We start from the raw sequence: 20,516 nt of genomic DNA on the forward strand, positions 1-20,516 counted from the left end.
TATCATCCAGATACACGATCATAAATTTATCCAAATATTCACGGAAAATGTCATGCATAAAGGACTGAAAGACTGAAGGGGCATTTGAAAGACCAAAAGGCATTACTAAATACTCAAAATGGCCCTCGGGCGTATTAAATGCGGTTTTCCACTCATCCCCCTGCTTAATTCGCACCAAATTATACGCCCCACGGAGATCAATCTTAGAGAACCACTTAGCCCCTTTTATTCGAGCAAACAAATCAGTCAGCAGTGGCAGAGGATACTGATATTTGACTGTAATTTTATTCAAGAGTCGATAATCAATACACGGCCTCAAAGAGCCATCTTTTTTAGATACAAAGAAAAAAACGGCTCCTAAGGGAGATGAAGAAGGACGAATATGTCCCTTTTCCAGGGACTCCTTAATATATTCTCGCATAGCAGCATGTTCAGGTACAGATAGATTAAATAAACGACCCTTTGGAAATTTACTGCCCGGAATCAGATCTATGGCACAATCGCAATCTCTGTGAGGAGGTAGTGAACCAAGCTTAGGCTCCTCAAAAACATCACGATAATCAGACAAAAATTCCGGAATCTCAGAGGGAATAGATGACGAAATGGAAACCAAAGGTACGTCCCCATGAGCCCCCTGACATCCCCAGCTTAATACAGACATAGCTTTCCAGTCAAGGACTGGGTTATGAGATTGTAACCATGGTAATCCGAGCACCAAAACGTCATGTAGATTGTACAACACAAGGAAGCGAATCATCTCCTGATGGTCTGGATTCATATGCATAGTCACTTGTGTCCAGTATTGTGGTTTATTGCTAGCCAATGGTGTAGAGTCAATACCCTTCAGAGGTATAGGAACTTCCAGAGGCTCTAGATCAAACCCACAGCGCCTGGCAAAGAACCAATCCATTAGACTCAAAGCGGCGCCAGAGTCGACATAGGCATCCGCGGTAATTGACGATAATGAACAAATCAAGGTCACAGACAGAATAAACTTAGACTGTAAAGTGCAAATTGAAATAGACTTATCAACCTTCTTAGTACGTTTAGAGCATGCTGATATAACATGAGTTGAATCACCACAATAGAAGCACAACCCATTCTTTCGCCTAAAACTCTGCCGTTCGCTTCTGGACAGAATTCTATCACATTGCATATTTTCTGGAGCCCTCTCAGAAGACACCGCCAAATGGTGCACAGGTTTGCGCTCCCGCAAACGCCGATCAATCCGAATAGCCATTGTCATGGACTCATTCAGACCTGTAGGTGCAGGGAACCCCACCATAACATCTTTAATGGCATCAGAGAGACCCTCTCTGAAATTCGCCGCCAGGGCGCACTCATTCCACTGAGTAAGCACAGACCATTTACGAATTTTTTGGCAGTATATTTCAGCTTCATCTTGCCCTTGAGATAGGGCCATCAAGGCTTTTTCAGCCTGAATCTCTAAGTTAGGTTCCTCATAAAGCAACCCCAAAGCCAGAAAAAACGCATCCACATTGAGCAACGCAGGATCCCCGGGTGCCAATGCAAATGCCCAGTTTTGAGGGTCACCCCGCAGCAAGGAAATTATTATCTTAACCTGCTGTGCGGGATCTCCAGCGGAGCGAGATCTCAGGGAAAGAAATAATTTACAATTATTTTTGAAATTCAGGAAACAAGATCTATCCCCGGAGAAAAATTCTGGTATAGGAATTCTTGGTTCAGATATAGGAGCATGAATAACAAAATCCTGTAAATTTTGAACCTTCATAGCAAGATTATTGAAACCTGTATCCAAACTCTGAGGATCCATTTTAATCAGGTGAGATCAGAGCCATTCAAGGATTAGAAGGAGAGAGAGAGACAAAGGCTGCAATTAGAGCAGAAATGCAACTGAGTCAACTAAAAAGCAAGCTCAGAAAAAAAAAAAATCTGCAGACTTCTCTCTCTCTCCTTTCTTCTGCCAACGGTTTTAACCCTTGGCCGGCCATACTGTCATGGTTCCCAATGGCAAGGAAACGTCAGAGAACTTAAACTACAGACTAGCTCCTGGGTGATGGAATCTCGAGCTGACCGTGAGCTAAACCTACCACACAACTAACAGTGGCCGGGTGGCGTACCTACGTTTTATCCCTAGACGCCTAGCGCCAGCCGGAGGACTAACTAACCCTAGTAGAGGAAAAGACAGACCTGGCTTACCTCTAGGGAAATTCCCCCAAAAAGGAGACAGAAGCCCCCCACATATATTGACGGTGAGTTCAGAGGAAAAGACATACGTAGTATGAAGGTAGGTTCAGCAAAGCGAGGTCCGCTTACTAGATAGCAAGAAGATACAATAGGGAACTTCACGGTCAGCTGAAAACCCTATGAAAATACCATCCCGAAATTACTTTAAGACTCATGTGTCAACTCATGACACCGGAGTGGCAATTTCGGCCCACAAGAGCTTCCAGCTACAGAAAAATAACATAACTGTGAACTGGAACAAAAATGCAAAACAAACTTAGGACTAAGAGTCCAACTTAGCTGATAGTAGTCTAGAAGCAGGAACATGCAACAGAAAGGCTCTGGTTACATTGATGGCCGGCACTAGAATAACTGAGCAGCAAGGCTAAATAGGATACTCCCAAATCCTGATGGAAACAGGTGAACAGAGAAAGTGAAGCACACAAGTCCAGTACCACCAGTGACCACCGGGGGAGCCCAAAAACCAAATTCACAACAGTAGCCAAATGCTCAATATCCCGCGTTACCAACTTTGTGAATATTTCCACCGCTGGACACAGACTCAACGCGGGGAATTTCTTGGAACTACTATACAGGTGATTAGGAATGTTACTCACCCCTGTTGCCGCGTTCTCTTCCTCCAAGGAAATGAGTGCCTCCAACGCCTCAATTTCATCAGGTGTAGTGTCCGTGTTTGATGTAATACTCTTAAAATGTAATTTCTTTAAAATTATTTTTCGGGATAGCAGATGGGTATCCTTGATAGCTACGAATGCATCTATTCGAGAAGAGGGAGAAAAATTTAGACCTTGTTCCAATACCTCTGTTTGAATGGGAGTTATCTCATGATGTGATAGATTTACTACCTTAAATTGGTCCTTATTTCTCTGACGTCTGTTTGTTTTGTAAAACATGTCGGGAAACTGCTTTTTACGTGCCCCAGTTCTTAAATTAAAATCCCTCTGTTCCTCTGCATCACTCACTGTAGTATGGCTCTCTGCTCCAGACGTACTTGACGCCACTGAGGGTTCCCTAGAACGATTCCTGTAGGGTATATTCTTTTTCTTATTCTGCCACTTATATACTCTATCCATATCATAGTCTGTCATGTCCCGCTTAAACTTCTTAAGCTTACCCTGGCTCACTTCATCCTCCCATTTGATAGTATCCGCATCTAGTTCTTTGAGCCATTTATCCAGGACGTCCTTAGGTACATCCTTTTGTAACATAGTCCGTATATTCTCTAACTCCTCATCCATTGCTGTTAGGGAGAGAGTGTTTTTCTCAATGAGGATCTGTATGAATTCACAGGAGCACGTAGTTGCTGCCATTACCCATCTTTTCGTCAGGTTATCCTCTTGTAGTTCAAACGTAGGGTATAGTTGTACTCTTAATCCCCTCGGTATAATCCTTTTTGACAAGTACCGTATTTTTCGCTTTGTAAGACGCTCCGAATTATAAGACGCACCCCAAATTTTGAGGAGAAAAATAGGAAAAAACTTTTTTTAATAAATTGAGGGGGCTTCTTATAATTCATGCGTCTTATTGCTTACCAGGGGTTGTGGCTGCGGTGGATCAGGGTCCCAGGGTCGTTGCTGGAGGCAGGAGTGGAGCATTGCTGCAGGCTGGGATGATGGGGTCTGCAGGGGGGCTTCGGTGCTGCATGGGGGCTGCTGTGCTGCAGGCTGGGATGAGGGGTGCTGCAGGGGGCTCTGGTGCTGCAGGGGGCTCTGGTGCTGCAGGGGGCTCTGGTGCTGCAGGGGGCTCTGGTGCTGCAGGGGGCTCTGGTACTACAGGGGGCTGTGGTGCTGCAGGGCTGTCTCCAGGGCTGTCTCCGGTGCTGCGGGGGGCTCTGGCAACATTTTGTGAAAGACCAGAGCCCCCAGCAGTTCGTCCATGCGTTCCTGTATGACTGACTCCGGGAAAATGGCCGCCGGAATCTCGAGAGATGAGATCTCAGTGCTGAAATCTCATCTCCCGAGATTCCGGCGGCCATTTTCCAGGAGTTAGTCATACTAGAACGCATGGACGAACTGCCGGGGGGCTCTGGTCTTTCTCAAAATGTCGCCAGAGCCCCCCGCAGCACCGGAGCCTCCAGCATCACCCGGGGCAGCAGCGGACAACCCCGGCAGTGGCGGCGGGTGACAGCGGCGGCGGGCGACAGCGGCGGCGGGCGGTAGCAGCGGCAGACACCCCCTCATCCCAGCCTGTAATGGTAAGCGGTATATCCGCTTTGTTAGACGCACCCACATTTCCCCCCCAAATTTGGGGGAAATAAAGTGCGTCTTACAAAGCGTAAAATACGGTAATTTTCTAGTGTAGTCCGATTCCACCACAGTTTTGTTTTCCGATACAATATATTCCTATATTGATGCATAATTTCCTTATAATCTTTTGAGACATCCTGCGAAACTGTTAAGGTGCTTTGTTTAAAAATATCTGAAGCCTTAGTTCGCCAAGAGCTTTCTTTGGCTTTAAGATCCATCAAGGTAGATAGTCTATTTAAATAACAACAAAATAAATATATTGTAATTTGCAGTCCGCTTACCATCTTGGCAATAATACTGAAAACATGGACTATATAGTCCGCTCCCCATCTGGGTAGCACTTCTCTAGTTTTTCAATGTATTTTTTAAAATGTGGTGCATAGAACTGGACACAATATTCCAGATGACCGAGGAGGAGTAGAAGGGGATAATTACTTCGTGATCTAGACGCTATACTTCTCTTAATACATCTTAGAACTGTGTTTGCCTTTTTTGCTGCTGCATCACGCTGTTGACTCATATACAGTCTTTGATCTATTAGTATACCCAAGTCTTTTTCACACGTGCTATTGCTTAGTTCTGTTCCTCCCATTCTATAGATGTCATTTTTGTTTTTCTTGGCCAGATGTAGAATCTTGCATTTATCCCTGTTAAATTCCATTCTATTAAGCTTGAACAATGGGCAGAGACTATCTAGATCGTTCTGAATCATTTCTCTGTCTTCTCCAGTGTTAGCTATCCCTCCTAGCTTTGCATCGTCTGCAGATTTGAGTAGTTTTTCAGTTCCCTAATCTAGATCATTTATAACAATGTTGAACAACACTGAGGCCAGGATAGAGCCTTGAAACACACTTCCAATTGGATGTGCAACCATTTATTACCACTTTTTGAGTACAATCACTGAGCTAGTTATGAATCCACCTAATGTTAGCCTTGTCAATCACATACTTGGTCATTTTTTCCGTAAGGATAGTATGAGATACTTTATCAAATGCTTTGCAGCAGTTGAGATATACTATATCTACTGCATTTCCCTGATCAACCCAGTCAGTGATTCCATCATAGAAGGAAATTAGATTAGTTTGTCATGACTTGTTTGCTACAAACCCATGCTGGGTCTGGTTAATTACTGTGTTTGTATCCAAGTATTTACATATATGCTGTTTAATAATGTAATAATTTGTTCAAAAATCTCTTGTGGTATAGAAGTAAGGCTCACTGGCCTGTAATTTCCTTATCTACATCTTCTTTTCTTTATTGAAGATTGAGACAACATTTGCCCTTCTGCAATCTTCTGAGATTTTTTCTGTTCTATAGGAATTTTCAATGATTCTAGCTAGTGGATATGCAATTTCCTCTGCCATCTCTTTCAGTACCCTAGGATGTGATTCATCTGGACCAGGAGATTTAAATTCATTAAATTCATTTAAATTCGCTATGTGTTCCCTCACCATCTCACGATTTATAGATGGTGTGGATTCTTGTATTCCTTCAAGAGCACCATGAAGATCAGTTGATGTTACATTTGCTTTCTTAGAGAACACAGATGCAGGATAGGAATTTAAAAGTTCAGCCTGCTCAAGATATTGTTTCTAAAGGCATCAGGCTTGTTTAGATGGTATTTTGCATACTTCTGAGCCTGAATTTTATGGTGAGAATGCAGGAGAGGTTTTCTTCTGATGACTGTTCCATGAAGGTCATATTTGTGCAGGTGTCTCTGAACAATAGAACAATGTTCCACAGTGCCAGGGTCTGCTAAATCTTTCTGGAGTTCTTTTGCAGTCAAGTAGGGGTTAAGATTTGCCTCTCTAGCAATCCTACCAGCAGCTCTCACTAAAATTTAGATTTGTCTTCCAGACTTTATCTTGACCTCCACCGTTCCTGATAACTGCCATTTCTTAATTATAATTTGAACTGAGGAAAGGGCACCTGTCATCTTAAAGTCTTCTCCTGCTGTGTGAGCTTCCACCATTTTCATTTTTAGAGTGCTAGGCAACTGCTCAGAAGAACCCATGGTTGCTGTTTTTTGGCACAAGGTTAGAGGAGGCTGGGTTATTATAAAGCTGGGAAATTTCCATCACCTGGCCTTTCTTAATGATTATATTGAACAAGCCATAACCCTAACTGGCTAATTAAGGTCTAAAACCTTGGTCAAAGTTATCTGAGCACACAAATCTCCAGGGGTGCCAAAGTTTTGCAACGGCTCATTTAACTTTTTGTAATTTTTAAAACGTAAATAATGAAAAAATAAATTAAAAAAAAGAAAAAAAAAAAAAAAAAAATATATATATATATATATATATATATATATATATATATATATACCTAAAATACAAAAGAAATGTGTCATCTTTAACTTTAGGACTTATAGAGGTCATTTCATCTTCAACTTCCTTAACTGTTCACAATAACAGTAATTTTGACCAGGTGTGCCCAAACATTTGCGTGTTAATGTATAGTTATAATGCCTCGCTATTCCTTAGTAATGCCCGCTATTTATTCCAATGTATAGAATTATCCCCCCATATAGTAGTATTGCCCCAATTCCCCCCACGTATAGTTATATAGCCAGATACAGTAAAGAGTGGTGGTCTCTCCGGGTGAGCCTCGCCGTGTAAGGTCACCACCCTTGCCCTCTCAGTAGCTACGCTGGTGGTAAGGACCTAGCATAGCAGACAACTTCTGTTAATAGCCTAACCCTAATTTATCGCTCTCTAGTAAATGTAACTTTTACAGTGAAAGTTACGGAAGATTTGATATAATTTTCTTTTCCATGTCCAACATGAATAATAAATAACGAGAAACTCCATGTATTTTGCCAGATATAAAATGCTATTTCCTGGAAACGTAATAAGGTAATGATATGTATGTACGAGCGGCTCCTGCCCAGGAATATACATATACAGCAACTGGAACGTTCACATCAATTATCCCGCTGCTGACTGGCGCTGGGTCATTTATTTTATTTTTTTTATTTTATTTTTGCATCCATTTTTCAATAATGAATCTCTTTTAAGTGAGTACCATGACCTCTTTTTTTTTTTTTCATGAATGCAAAAGCAGACTATGTAATTCCATGACAAAAAAAAATGGAAATCAAGGAAAAATGGTGTTTTAATAGAGGAAAAATATGTTAGCAAATTAGTCTACAGGAGCCCGTGGAACAGTCATCAAAGGCCGGACGCGCGCTGGTGCTGGTGGTCTACCCAAGATTTGTCGTATGAGAAAAATATTAAACTGAACGGTTTTTTTTACTTTTTTTTCTACGTGGTTTATGCAAATTGCAGTGCAAACATGAATGGTGTGTTATTTTTACCTCGCTTTGGAGTCTCGGTTTATACAGTTTGTAGGAGATTAATTGTGACTATATTTGTCCTACTCTGCAAGAGTTACTGTTTGCTAATTATTTCTGTTGGCAGAGCCGAGCTTTCGCGACCATTCTACCGGGACTTCATTCTTCCAGGTTCACTAGACAAGAAATTAAACTGATTTACTGCATTCATTCCAGTTGTTGGAAATAAACTCACTCGGGACCGCGTCCTACGAGCTAAAAAAATGCCTCCTTCTGTCTGTAGCCTTATATTACCAGGGACGGTATGTGGCAGTCGTGCCTTCTGAAGAGAAAACTCAGGCGGCCATTATTTTAGACTGTTTTTGAGGTATTAAAAGGTTTTCGACAACATTAAAAGTTGTGCACCAGTATGTGTCCAATCTCTGAACTTTCTAACAATCCCGAGAACGGGGCATCAGATTGGAGCAGCTGGCCCATTGGCGTCTACATTCTATCCATTTCCTTCGGGTCTGTTGGAGGTAGCGTAGTTCAGCCCTTGGTCTTTCTAGGTAGTCCCATTGAGAATGCGCCATGCGCATGTGTGGACACCGCTCAATTCCAAAGGTGGAGTTGACAGACCTGTTTTTGGGATTATTGGGAATCCCAGCGGTCGGACCTGGTGCAATCGGCACATTCTCACCTATCCTGTGGATATGAGCTAGCTGTTAGGTAATGCACAGACAGAGTTTTTTGAGGCGTTTGTTTTTCAAGCAGAAGCCGTCTCAGACAGGGTGTTCGTTTTTCAAGCAGAAGCCTCCTTAGACAGCTCTTCTTTTTTGGAGGAGGTTTTTTTTATTAGTTTTTATTTTCCTGAAAATTTATTTTGAAGGGTTTTAGAAGTTTTATTTTTTTTCTGAAGTGTTTTTTGCAGTCTGTTTTGGACAGTACTTAGTTTGCAGAAGTTTCCTTTAGGATCTGCTTCAAAGAAGTGATATGTGCTTTTACCCCAGAGCATTTTTCAAAGCTTCTTAAAAGGGATCTGTCAGAAGGATTTCACCCCCACCCACCCAAAAAACAACAACTTTATATGGGCATGTCGCTCTTTCAAAGTCAAGTCCAGCAATATCTTTACATGGTCAGTTCATTCCTTCACTACTGAGATATCAGTGTTTGAATTCATATGCAAATGAGGCTGAAGGGCTATGGTAGATCTGAAGCTTCTGTCACTACAGCTTCATTCCCCTCCCAATTTGCCGCCTCCTGCTTGACTGATGACTTCTTTGCCTGAAGTCACACAGCAAAGAGGCTGTCAATCAGGCAGAAGGAAGTGGCTCTGGGCCGGGAATAGAGCTGGAGTGACAGTGGTTTCAGATCTACAAATAGAACTTCAGCCTCATTAGCATATCAATGGATGAATGGACCGGCCATGTAAAGGTATTGCCGGACTTGTCTTTGAAAGAGCGTCGTATGAACTTGAATCCGGCTGACAGATTCCTAGTAGGGAGAGAAAAAACTTGAAACTTCTCATATTCTCATAATCATAGTGGATTTTCCAAAGAAATGAATAAGAAGAGTTTTCCAGCAGTTTTTAAAGCAGTGTTAGAGGAGGATTTTGGAGATAAACTCAGAACATTATAATTAACTATGGATTAGAGAAATCATAGATTGCAGGATTCCGCACAGTGTCTGAGAATGACCAGAATATCGGTGCAGGATGGTAATTTTTCATATCATTCTCCATATGCCCCAATAGAACCAGCGACATGATGTCACGAGTATAATGGGTTCAAGTGCTGGGTTTTACATTAGAGAGCAATTTTTGGGTTTCCATGCAGAATTGATCACGTGGTTGGCTCCTAAGTTGGGGAACTCCATAGACACTCCTTTACATAAGAAAAATGACCATCACTACGGGAAGGACGGGATCTCTCTGCATTACTAGTGGGATATTTGCAGTCCGCTATCTGTGGCTGAATTTTTACAGCAGATATACTATTTTTATTACCCTTATTTATGCAATCAATATAAACCTGGGTTGTATATCCTGTGCTGGATGAACCGTTGAGGTTGTCCAACCCTTAATTTTTATTTAAGAAAGGGAACAAGTGTGCTCTAAAATAATAAAAAGCACTTATTTTCTTGTCAATCCTCCAGACCTTTGGCCAGGTTCCCTGCCGGTCTTTTCTCTTTCTCTTCCAATGCTATTGAATAATGGTTGCCGCCAATCTGGGGCCACTGATTGGCTGCAGCAGTCACTGCCCAACCACTCTGGAAAACAAATGGATGAGAACCAATGTAGTAGTACAGAAGAGGGAGCGGTGGTGGATCGGTAGGTACTGTATGTACTTTTTAGGGCATACTCGTTCCTCCTTGAAAAATTTAAAATAAGCACTGGACAACCCCTGTAAGACTACTTTCACACGCTCAGTATTTGGTCAGTATTTTACATCAGTATTTGTAAGCCAAAATCAGGAGTGGAACAATCAGAGGAAAAGTATAATAGAATCACGTCACCACTTCTGCATTTATCACCCGCTCCTGGTTTTGGCTTACAAATACTGATGTGAAATACTGACCAAATGCTACCATGTAAATGTGGCCTAATACATACCTCTTTGCATACAAGCCTTATTAAAACCCATGGTAAGATACAGTATTATGTTTATAACGAAAGGTATTCGATGACACTCAAGTGGATAAGTGGTTAGTATCTTCTTCAGAAAAGGAATAGCTCCAGTAGGGGAAAGGAATTGTTTTTTCTTGTGGAGATCCAGCTGGTATAGAGAGTCTTACAGGCAACCCTGCCTGGGGAAAAATAAATGCAAATTACCTCTTTGTTAGGAGGTTCTTCAAAATGAAAAAAAAAATTCTATAGTGTCCCCTATATGTAACAACCTTGTAAGTCAATGTCTGGCCCATTATTGGTTAGGAGTTTCCCTCTCATTGTTACAAGGCAGGGTACTAATGGACCCTACTTCATCCGTCTCTGTGCTAGGAGGACCAGTATCAGGAGAGAGTTGAGTCAAAGGCATCTGACCCAGCTGACCAGTGCCAGGCTTGCTGGGAGTCCAGTCTGTCTACTTGGACCCCATTGTTCCTGAAAACTGGAGAGAACCAAGTGCAACGCTTGGCTTTATCCGGCAGTCCCATAGACAATAAAGTGGACGTGCACATGCTTAACCTCCACTCCATGCAGAGCCCTATTTTCGTGATTCTGGTTCTCCCAGTGCTTGGACCTCCATTGACCAGTATGTTATCCCTTAGCCTATGAATAGGGGTTTCTTAGTCTCTTTTGAAAACTCTATAAAGTGGCTTTAAATCTAATTTTCCATGAAAGTTCCGACCTTGCTCTCGTAATGAGGGTGCAATGACCACTATAACATGGCCAGTGGACCTGAAGTGACTCATTGGTTCTGTCATTAGACATGGTAAAGACAGGAGACCTTTGGTCATTTAATAGGGCATTTATGCCGTGTTTGTGTACATGTGGCCATAAGACATGGATACATAGAGATATTTATTCACCTGGAACACTCGGCGTAGAATAAAGTAGTCAGTTGAGGCTCCGATCAAACCAAGACTGGAAGATTGTGGTTTGTAATGTTCCACCATATATAACAAGGTTCTTGTTCACGTCTATACTTCTGGGCTGCTTGTTGGCTGCCCTGCATTTGTACTTGGTTGTCTACAGAGGTGTTTATAGAAAAAAATACAGGAAAACTTTAATGTATACTAGTCTACCTCTGAACAGGATGGCTAGCGGTTTGCTTGGAACCATTACTGAAATTATTGATGACCGTGAATAATTGGTTTATTTTAGGAGTGTAATTTGCAGCTGATATTGACCTCCATATCTTTATAAGATTTTATGCTTCTTCCTGCAACTTTTTCTAAATCTGTCATCATTTCCACCGAGCCTCCTTCACGCCAGTACATAGCCTTCCAACTATATATAGGCTGAAATCTGGCCAGCGCTTACATCGGTTATCTATGGGCTTCTTTGGATGCTCTACATTCTTCTAATTTCCCAAAATGGATTAAAAATAACCAAAACAGTTCCCAACAGGTAGCGTATCCAAAGGTCTCACATAAGTGTCCTTTTGGTCTCCATTTGGCTGGTACAACCCATAAAAAAGCCGTGGGACTCTATGAGCATCATGTACCATAAGACTGGACGAATACCATAAGATTGCAGCTTTTTCCAATGTGTATATAAATTGGAAGGTTATATCATAATGTGATCTTATATCTGATATCATAATGTGACTTTTGTGCCAGAGTTGAGTTTTGTTCAAAGCTCTGAATGTCCATCAATTCTCTTGGAAGGGGAAGGAAGTCATAACTACCCTCAGCACTTCTAAACTTTATTTAAGGGACATTTGTCTTGGACAAGCCCTTTTAATTTTGGATTTCCCTCCAATAATGTGGTCGTGGTAGTCTAGCGGCAGTCATCGAAAGGCCACTGGTACAGCTAGACAATGTGATACCGTTGGAAGAGGCACACGCAACAAGACCTCCAAGGTTCAGCTAAAAAATGAAGGTCCCTTCTTTGGATTCTCCGCATGACCTAATAGGTTTCAATATCGAATCAAAGATTTTTAAGCACAGTCTCAATGTAGAATTGACATAATTACCTGTAGGATGTCATGGCCATGTAAACCAGATGCCACTTGTTCTATCGGTTCACTGAAAAGTCTATTGCCTTTCCATTGTACATTTTCATGTGCCGTCCATTTTTTTTTTCTTGGTCAGCTCTCGGACGCACATAGTATTGGATTGGATATGATGACCCTGGAGGCCCCTTCCTACTCTAACATTCTGCGATACATCAGTTTTTAAATCCAATCCATGTTTCCGATCCGTAAGACTCCAAACATGTCCTATTCTCAGTTTTGTGGAACGGAATCCGGTATTAAATTCTATGAGGATCTTTTTACTTCAGTTTTTCATCCTTTTTAACAGATCTATGCTAAGACTCGGTGAATATAAAAAGTTCAGTCTACCGCCTTCAGTTGTTAAAAAAAAGGATTAAAAAGAAAAACTGATAAGCCACGGAAGAAAAAACAGTTCTCTTCACACTTTTTTAACCGATGTGTGAATGAACGATTTATCACCGAGCATCAGAATAGGTGATCACTACTTGATCGGTAAGAGTTCAACTGTCACGACCCGAACCGATCACCAGAATGGACCACTTCTATCCCTGTTACAATGGAGCAGCAGTGCCCATGTTCGACCGCCACTTTATTTATCCCCTATGGTGCTACTGAACACTGCGCGCAGCTTTTTCCAGCAGCCGCGTAGGGAATGAATAGAGCAGCTGTTGGGCAAACTGACTGCCATGCCATTTTTTTCAATGGGGATAAATATTCACTGATCTACTGATTGGAGCGGGTCTCGGCAGTGGGACACCCACAGATAAACAGATTATCACCTATCCCGTAGACTTGTTTTCACTGGACAACCCTATTAATAGTGGCGGTACTGAAATTCTGTCCACGGTCTTCAGCCCTGGGTCCAATAGTCTCTTGCACATGAGGACCCAATCTGTAATGTATTACACAAATAAATAATTGATTGAAGTGGACACTGCGTGCTGCTTTATTTGCCCTGAGGTGGCCCTGTAGGAAAATTGAGCATTTACCAGATTTCCCTACTGATTGGAGCTGATCAATAGGAGTCACAGGAGGTGGAGGCACTTTTTTATTTTCTTATCGTAAAGGGATTTTTCTACCAAAATTTGTCAGTTTTTACTAAGTAGAGATTCCTATTCTGAGACCACCACCGATCTCTCAAGGGAATAGGCAGAAGGACCCAACTCAAGTTCAAGCAGAGCATTGTGAAGACCCATAGATCTTCTTTTGAGTCTGTATACCACTTACAGAGACTGGAGAACAAGCCTCAGAATGTGTGGTTCTCTTTTGCTAAGACTAGATAGAATTTCATGATTCCACCATTGGGGCTTTCATCAATTATTTCATGAAGGACGATGTGGCAAAAAGTACAGAAAGGGAATAAAATCTCCTTCTGTCATGAGTGAGGCTGAGCTTGAACGTCTCTACGTGCCGCTTTCCCGTTGTATGTTTCTCATTTAATAGCAGCTCGGGTCCTTTTTTGTGTTGTAGAGCGCTGCAGCCGGTGGGATGGAGTCAAACAGCGATGCCATCCAGCCTAGCCACATCAGAGAGGCCATACGACGCTACGGCCACAAGATTGGCCCGCTCTCCCCATTCACGGTACGTAATAACAGACTAGAAAAAAAAAGTTATATTTGTAATCTTAAGGAGATTTCATCTTCAAGTGGTCTTATGAAGAAGCCTTGGAATTGTTCAGAGCAATTTGTGGTCACTGTAATTTTCTATGTAAAAAAAAAAAAAAAAAGAGAAAAATGAAATATTTTCTCCCGGGAAATAAAACGTAATTTCTGTCTCCTTTTGAAATCATAATTGCATTTTTTTTCCGTATCACTATTTTGTTTATGTATTAGGCACACATAGTCAAAAATGTAGTATGTTGTCTACTTTTTGTTCTTATTTTATTTCTACTTCTCCCCTAAGTATTCTGTGTGTTTTCTTTGTCTTTTTCCGTTTTTTAAATCTGCCATAAGGTTCCAGAGATTGGTGCAAATGTTGTATTATCTTTTCTAAGGGGGCGTGGCTCACAGGGTAATTATGCAGAGCAGCCTAAAGACACGCCCCAGAGGATCTGCTGAGCCACGCCTGCTTGTAAAGATCATAAAAATTACCACCATATAAAAAGCCCTGTATCTCTAAAGCTTTAAGGCAGGTTTTAATAAAACAAATAATGGAAAATTCAGGGGATCATAAAGAATAAAATAAGAGTAAAAACGGGGGAACTTCTGACCTCTGAAAAGAGCTCCTTCTGACTTCTGAAAGGAGCTCTTTATAGAGGTATTCCCATCTAATAAATGGATATTGACTGATAGTACTTATAATAATAAGCACTTTTGCATTTTACTGTTTATTAAAAGTTGCTGTTCTTGAGATATTAACAGTTATATTGGCTAAATAAACTTACCGTAGTAAATAAAATTGGGTGGAATTACTTTCCATGTCTGCATTATAGTGGCTTACGCTGGATATTGAAGTGTAATAGTAAATGTATTCCAGTTTTTTGTTTTTTTTTTAAACTCTCACTTCTTATAATTTTATTGGGTGAACCGGGCTGCTTGGATGAGATCCGCGGGGGATGTCTGAGGATTTATTTTAGTTAAAATACCCTAGCCTGTGCAGTTGTTGAAAATTAGGCCTCATAGCGGGAACATCACCCCTACCTGATAAAGACTGATCTGCACGGTTCTTTCTCTCATCTTACAGAGAACATAACCTTAAAGCCATTATCCAGGACAGGACCTATTGATGTCCTTTTTCTAGGGAAGGTTATCAGTACTGTGAGGGTCCGGCACCCCCACGATTAGTATTGTAACTCCATACCACCATTTTTTGTTGGTTTTTTTTAATTAAGCGGAAACACAGGTGGTTGTTATTGAAGTATATTTTTATTATATGTATTTTAAGTGTATTTTAGCGCATTGTAGTGTATTTTTGTGGGTTTTTTTATTACTTTTTCAAAACAAATCCACTTTGAGAGATTTTTTTTTTTTTGCCATAATTTTTTTAGTTTCAATTAACGTTTACATTTTTTTTAGTTCCACATGGGGTCTTCACAATGTAACCTGCAGATAACATACCTTGGTATACTCTGTATTTTACAGCAATATTGCCTATGCTTGTAAGGCTGGCCACATTTGATAGTTGTCTGCTGACAGCCATCTAAGCCGCCCCTCCCATACGAATGAGCACTTGTTCGGCCGAGCACCCTTGTGTTCTTTATGAGAAAGCCACCGGTTAACACATTGGTCGTTGGCTTATCTCCGGGAGAACAACACAATCGGCAGCCTGATATCGGACATGACCAATTGACATCTCTCCCGACCATCAGTCGGTCCGCATTCTCATACACATAAGGCCGTCTGTCGATGCCGTCACTATTGGCGGGTTCAGTCAACATTAGTCTAATATGTATGGGGGCCTCAAGACTCAATGGCAACGTATCAGGCTATACCCTTGGCACAGAAACATCGGAATATAGGTGTAAGACCTGTGGCCACTTATTGATGCCCCACTCTCACATCACAGGTATCACAGCCCCCCCGCCCTCTTTCTAACCATTTAGTAGCAGAGGTGCCTATTGGCAATGGCATTTAAGGGGTTATTGCATGCATATCATCCTACTGGGTCTTTCCTGCGGACACTCCTGTGAAGAACAGGACTGTTGGCTGTGCCACCTATTGCCAGCATGTAAAACTTTCAGCATCATTTTCTGAAGAGCAAAAAATCGACTTCTTACTCCTACGCATTGAGGATGAAAAATGAAGCAGCTTTGTAATTAATCTCAATTATTAAAAATATTTTATTTTGTGTTTACAGCTCCTGTGTAGTCCCATGTGTCTCCGTGGTTACAGACAACCAGAAAAACCTGTGTATTCTGATCCAGCAGTCATATTTCTTCCTCCATTTCTTGGAAACACTCGGTTGGTTAGCAAAATATTAGGGCCAAATAGTAAGAAGTGTGACTGTAGAATCAGACTACACAGGGGGGAATTGTTTGTGATTTATCATGGAGACACACATGTCTGCGTAGAAGCTGTAATCCCAAGACTTTAGTCGATTGTCAATGAAAAATTTGCAAAGTTGCTTTATTTTTTATTTTTCTAATAATAGAAATTGGTCACTATGGTGGACATGGCCATAATCTGGAACCCAAAATTGCAATCCGCTGAGTCATTTGTCCTTCTGTACATGATATTCCCAATAATTGGATCTGTATTGATTTCAATGTAAAACAGTCACAATGACGGGAATCGATAGAGGGGGTTGTGAACGTATACGTAGTCCGGGTGACCCTGTGACAAAACTGAATATCGCTGCCAGACGAGGCTTCACATTCACTCCTGAGCTGGAACGTGCTCTGATCGGTGCTCTCTCCCTCCTCATTTCACATTGATTTTGTGAGTTTCTTGCTTAAAGATCTAAAGAACAGGTTTTTCTCATTTCTTTGTGTTTTAGGAAAGGGTCTTCTCTCCCACTAGTAGTTATTCAATCAATGTAGCAGATGATGGGGCGGAAGCGGGGCTGACCTTCACATCTGAATCCTCCATTTATTCCATCCAAATTAAATATGTCTGGGACAACCAAGGACATTTCGATAAATAGCTGGAGCCCGCACTATTAGCGAGGAGCGTAATGAATAAAATCTGAGGGATACGCCTTTCACACATGCATTTAGCCACACAGCCAGGATCTTCGATAACAGAACATGCTTTATGTAAGCCACGCTAATTGATGAGGACCTGTCACTGATGCAGAATACATACTGCGGTGCTGTAGGTATGTGTTACCGCAATGCACTTAAAGGGGCTGTCCCATCAGAAAAATCCCCATCGGTAACCCCTGGATAGAGGTCAGCGCTTGCTAAAAAAAAAGCAGTATCTTCTTTTCTGGTCACCGTGCATAGACTCACTAGTCTACCTAATATTTTATACAACTTGCTCCCTCTCTCCCTCCAAAAGTGGGATCTGTATTTTTACAGCTCTGTTACTGACACTCTACTCAGTCTTGACGAACTCCCATGCCACCTCAGATGGAGCATTGGTTCTGGTCTTCTTTTCTGGTATGCTGCTTTTTTGGGCCTCAATTTTCCTCCTTTCTTTGCGCAGCATCATTTGGTTGTGCCAAGTTAGTTGGTCACCGGAGATATTTCCAGCCCCTGATAGCCTATTTTTAAGGGAGATTTCGGAATCAGGAGTCAAAATCGCAATGAGTCACAGAACTGGTGGGAATTGATCCATTGGATAAGGTCCATCGGCCACATTATTAATTTGTGGCCGCTGGACGTAATACCCGAGAACCACCAACTCTGACTTCTCGTGGTATGACTTCTCGCCAGGCAAACTAATCAAAAAGGAACCGTGGATTCCATGACATACAAGACAGTTCTCAAGGCTCCCTTCCAGCAGTCACAGATTGCTAGTGTGGCTGATGGATCAGGTTTTGTGAATCAGTTGTCACCAGCTCTAGTCACAACAAAAATAAATATTACCGAGGCATGGGTTCAATTTCAATGAGCAGGTGGTGTGCTGTTCCTGTGTGTTGGGATTTTGACTTCTGCATTGGTCTTGTTCTTGGATATCGCTTTACCTTTTGTTCTTCCACTGGCTATCATTAAGAATCCTGTTCCCGACTACCTTACTGCTTCTTTAGTACTGCTGTCATTAATGGTAGACCATTCTAGAAACAAGTACCAGGGAAGAGAATTGCGAAAACTGGAAATCGTCACCTCTTTGCAAACGTTGATTTTAGAGAACAATGAGTTTCATTTGGAGTTTTCACCACAATCTAGCCAACATTTACATTGTTTGTGGCTTAGAAAATCCCCAAAACAGTGTCGTGACCAATTGACACACTTTTTTGTGCACATTTTGGACACATCTTCAGCTGATATGCTCTTCTTGGGGCATCTTCAGGAAGCACACTATGACTAATTAATATACTACTACTTACCTTGTCACTTAACTGGCAACTTCCAATCCCCTCTATTACCATCATCCTAATTCTGGGATCCTTACGTGGAACAAAAATTCAAGTGTTCAATGACAAAGGTTTAATTCTGGAAAGTACTGGTATTGCTTACGGAAAGCCGTCTGGTGTAGAGTAACTTACAGGAAATACTTCCAAGGAAAATGGTTTGAAAACTAGTTCTCCAGAAGATGGAAAACTTCTCACTATACTTCCCATAGGTGGCTTCTCTGTAACTAAATACCCAACCCAAGAGTTCTGATGCATAACTGGGACTTCTAGACAAACAAGAGACCGAAGATTTCTGATGCATAACTGGGACTTTCAGACGAACAAGAGACCTCCTTCTGTGGATAGTTGTTTGGGGGTTTCTACTCCTCGTCAGTCTCAAGCATGTTACTGGTTAGCTTGGTGAGATGCTTTTAATCCAGATCTTGGAGGGCACAAGTTCTCCAGCTGACACGGGGCCAACCAATAGCCTGCTCTTTACTGACAAGGGGAAATTAAACTGAAACAGCTGTCTACAGATGGGTATCTCTGTTTTGGTAGATATCTTTGAGCCCTCTATACACTTTAGATATCCCCCAATCATTTGTCCATCCGCTAACATTCCCGACTCCTACGTATGAGTACTTGCTCAGTCAAGCAATCCTGTGTCCTCTTTAAGGGAGCCACTGACAGACATCTCTGGTGACAGTTTATCTTTTAAAGAAGGAAAAGATCTGGTGTCCAAAAACACTCCAGATCTTTGTGTCCCCTGACATCATCTCCCCAGAGAAGTAATTGTGGACTGTTCATGTAACCTGCCAGGTCTTCTAGAGCAAGAGTCACCCTTTGGAGGCACTGTTCAGTCTGGATAATAAATGAGGGTCCTGATCCCACCATTATCGACTTTTTATAAAACAGAAAACCTCTTTAAATTATGGAATACGATTACAAATTATGTACTCTTGACTGCAACTGTGTGGTGTCCCGGGAGATTTTCCTTTCCAAGCTTGAGAGATTTTCTATCTTGAGATACAGAAACTCCCATGTATTGGAGAAATTTTTTGTTCGTAGCTGCTTTTTCTGGTTGCGTCATGCTCCCGGGTCAGGCTGCATTTACACATGGCTACAGACTTGAATCAATATTTGGAGGGTGGAGTTACTCCTTAAATATAAGCGTTACATGTTAATTTGCTGAGCAAGGAATATGTCAAACCACATCAACAATTTTCCTGTGAACCAGCTCTTTTTTTTTTTTGGTCAAGAGGAAACCATGAGAGGACAAGTCGGTGGTGGAAGAACGAATTGTTATGTCAAACAAATTGACCATACCCTGTACCTATTCCTCATTCTGGTTATACACTTAATTTCCTGCAGAGTCCCTCCCTAGATTAATGGAAGATACAGTTTCTCCCAGTGCATACCATCTGGAAGTGTTTATTTGTTTGACGTGACATCGAGTCTAAGCGTGTTTTTCCTTAGCACCAGACTCTCTTTCGAGAACTCTTGACTTTTTGTTTATTTTATTTCACTTAAGCAATGAGCAGATTTAGTAGGTTCTGTCGATGTTGAGGTTTTGACTGACAGTTTCTTCCATGTTCCTTTTGGCGGAGTCTTAAAAACACCGTTAGGGTCATTTCCTAAAAGCAAGGAAAAAAAAAAACATATCTACCCAGGTGCTTCAATATTCCAATATTAAGTTACCAACACACCCAACTGCAGATTAAAGACATCTGCCAGGTTAAACAGGTTGGTGCATGTAAGGTATAAGTGAAAGATTCGAGAACATTCATTCATGGGCCTAACAGAAAATATGGCAGCCAAAGATTTTGTAGTAAAGTAAGAAATAATGAGTAAAGGGCTTTAGTCATGATGGGTAAAAAAGACAGATGTCCACTAAGAAGCATAAAAAAGAAATGGGGGGAGGGACCTTTAAGACATGACCAAATTTCTTTAGGTTTGTGTAATAGAAACGGATCGGGTATGATGAATTTTAACAGGATTACACACTTTTCCTCATTCATATGTATGCTCAACTAATCCGAGCAAGCATGTCAAGGGGTCATAACTGAACTAGCAATTATCTAACAACTATTAAAGGGGTTGTCCAGGACTTTTACATTGATGACCTATCCGTATATCTAATCGTTGGGGGTGCGACATCCTGCATACCCGCCATATCAGCTG

At 41.5% G+C, this 20,516-nt stretch overlaps 1 protein-coding gene across 2 annotated transcripts in view; it reads left to right on the forward strand.

Annotated features, from left to right (window-relative positions):
• Positions 1–20,516, forward strand: part of SUPT3H (SPT3 homolog, SAGA and STAGA complex component) — a 576,749-nt gene that overhangs the window by 482,486 nt on the left and 73,747 nt on the right. For both annotated transcript variants that reach the window (XM_077291574.1, XM_077291575.1), the window contains one exon: positions 13,872–13,982. In XM_077291574.1, coding sequence (XP_077147689.1) covers positions 13,872–13,982 — 111 coding nt within the window. The remainder of the gene's footprint in view (positions 1–13,871; positions 13,983–20,516) is intronic.

The sequence above is a fragment of the Ranitomeya variabilis genome, chromosome 2, assembly GCF_051348905.1.
Source record: "Ranitomeya variabilis isolate aRanVar5 chromosome 2, aRanVar5.hap1, whole genome shotgun sequence".
Taxonomy (NCBI): Eukaryota; Metazoa; Chordata; class Amphibia; order Anura; family Dendrobatidae; genus Ranitomeya; species Ranitomeya variabilis.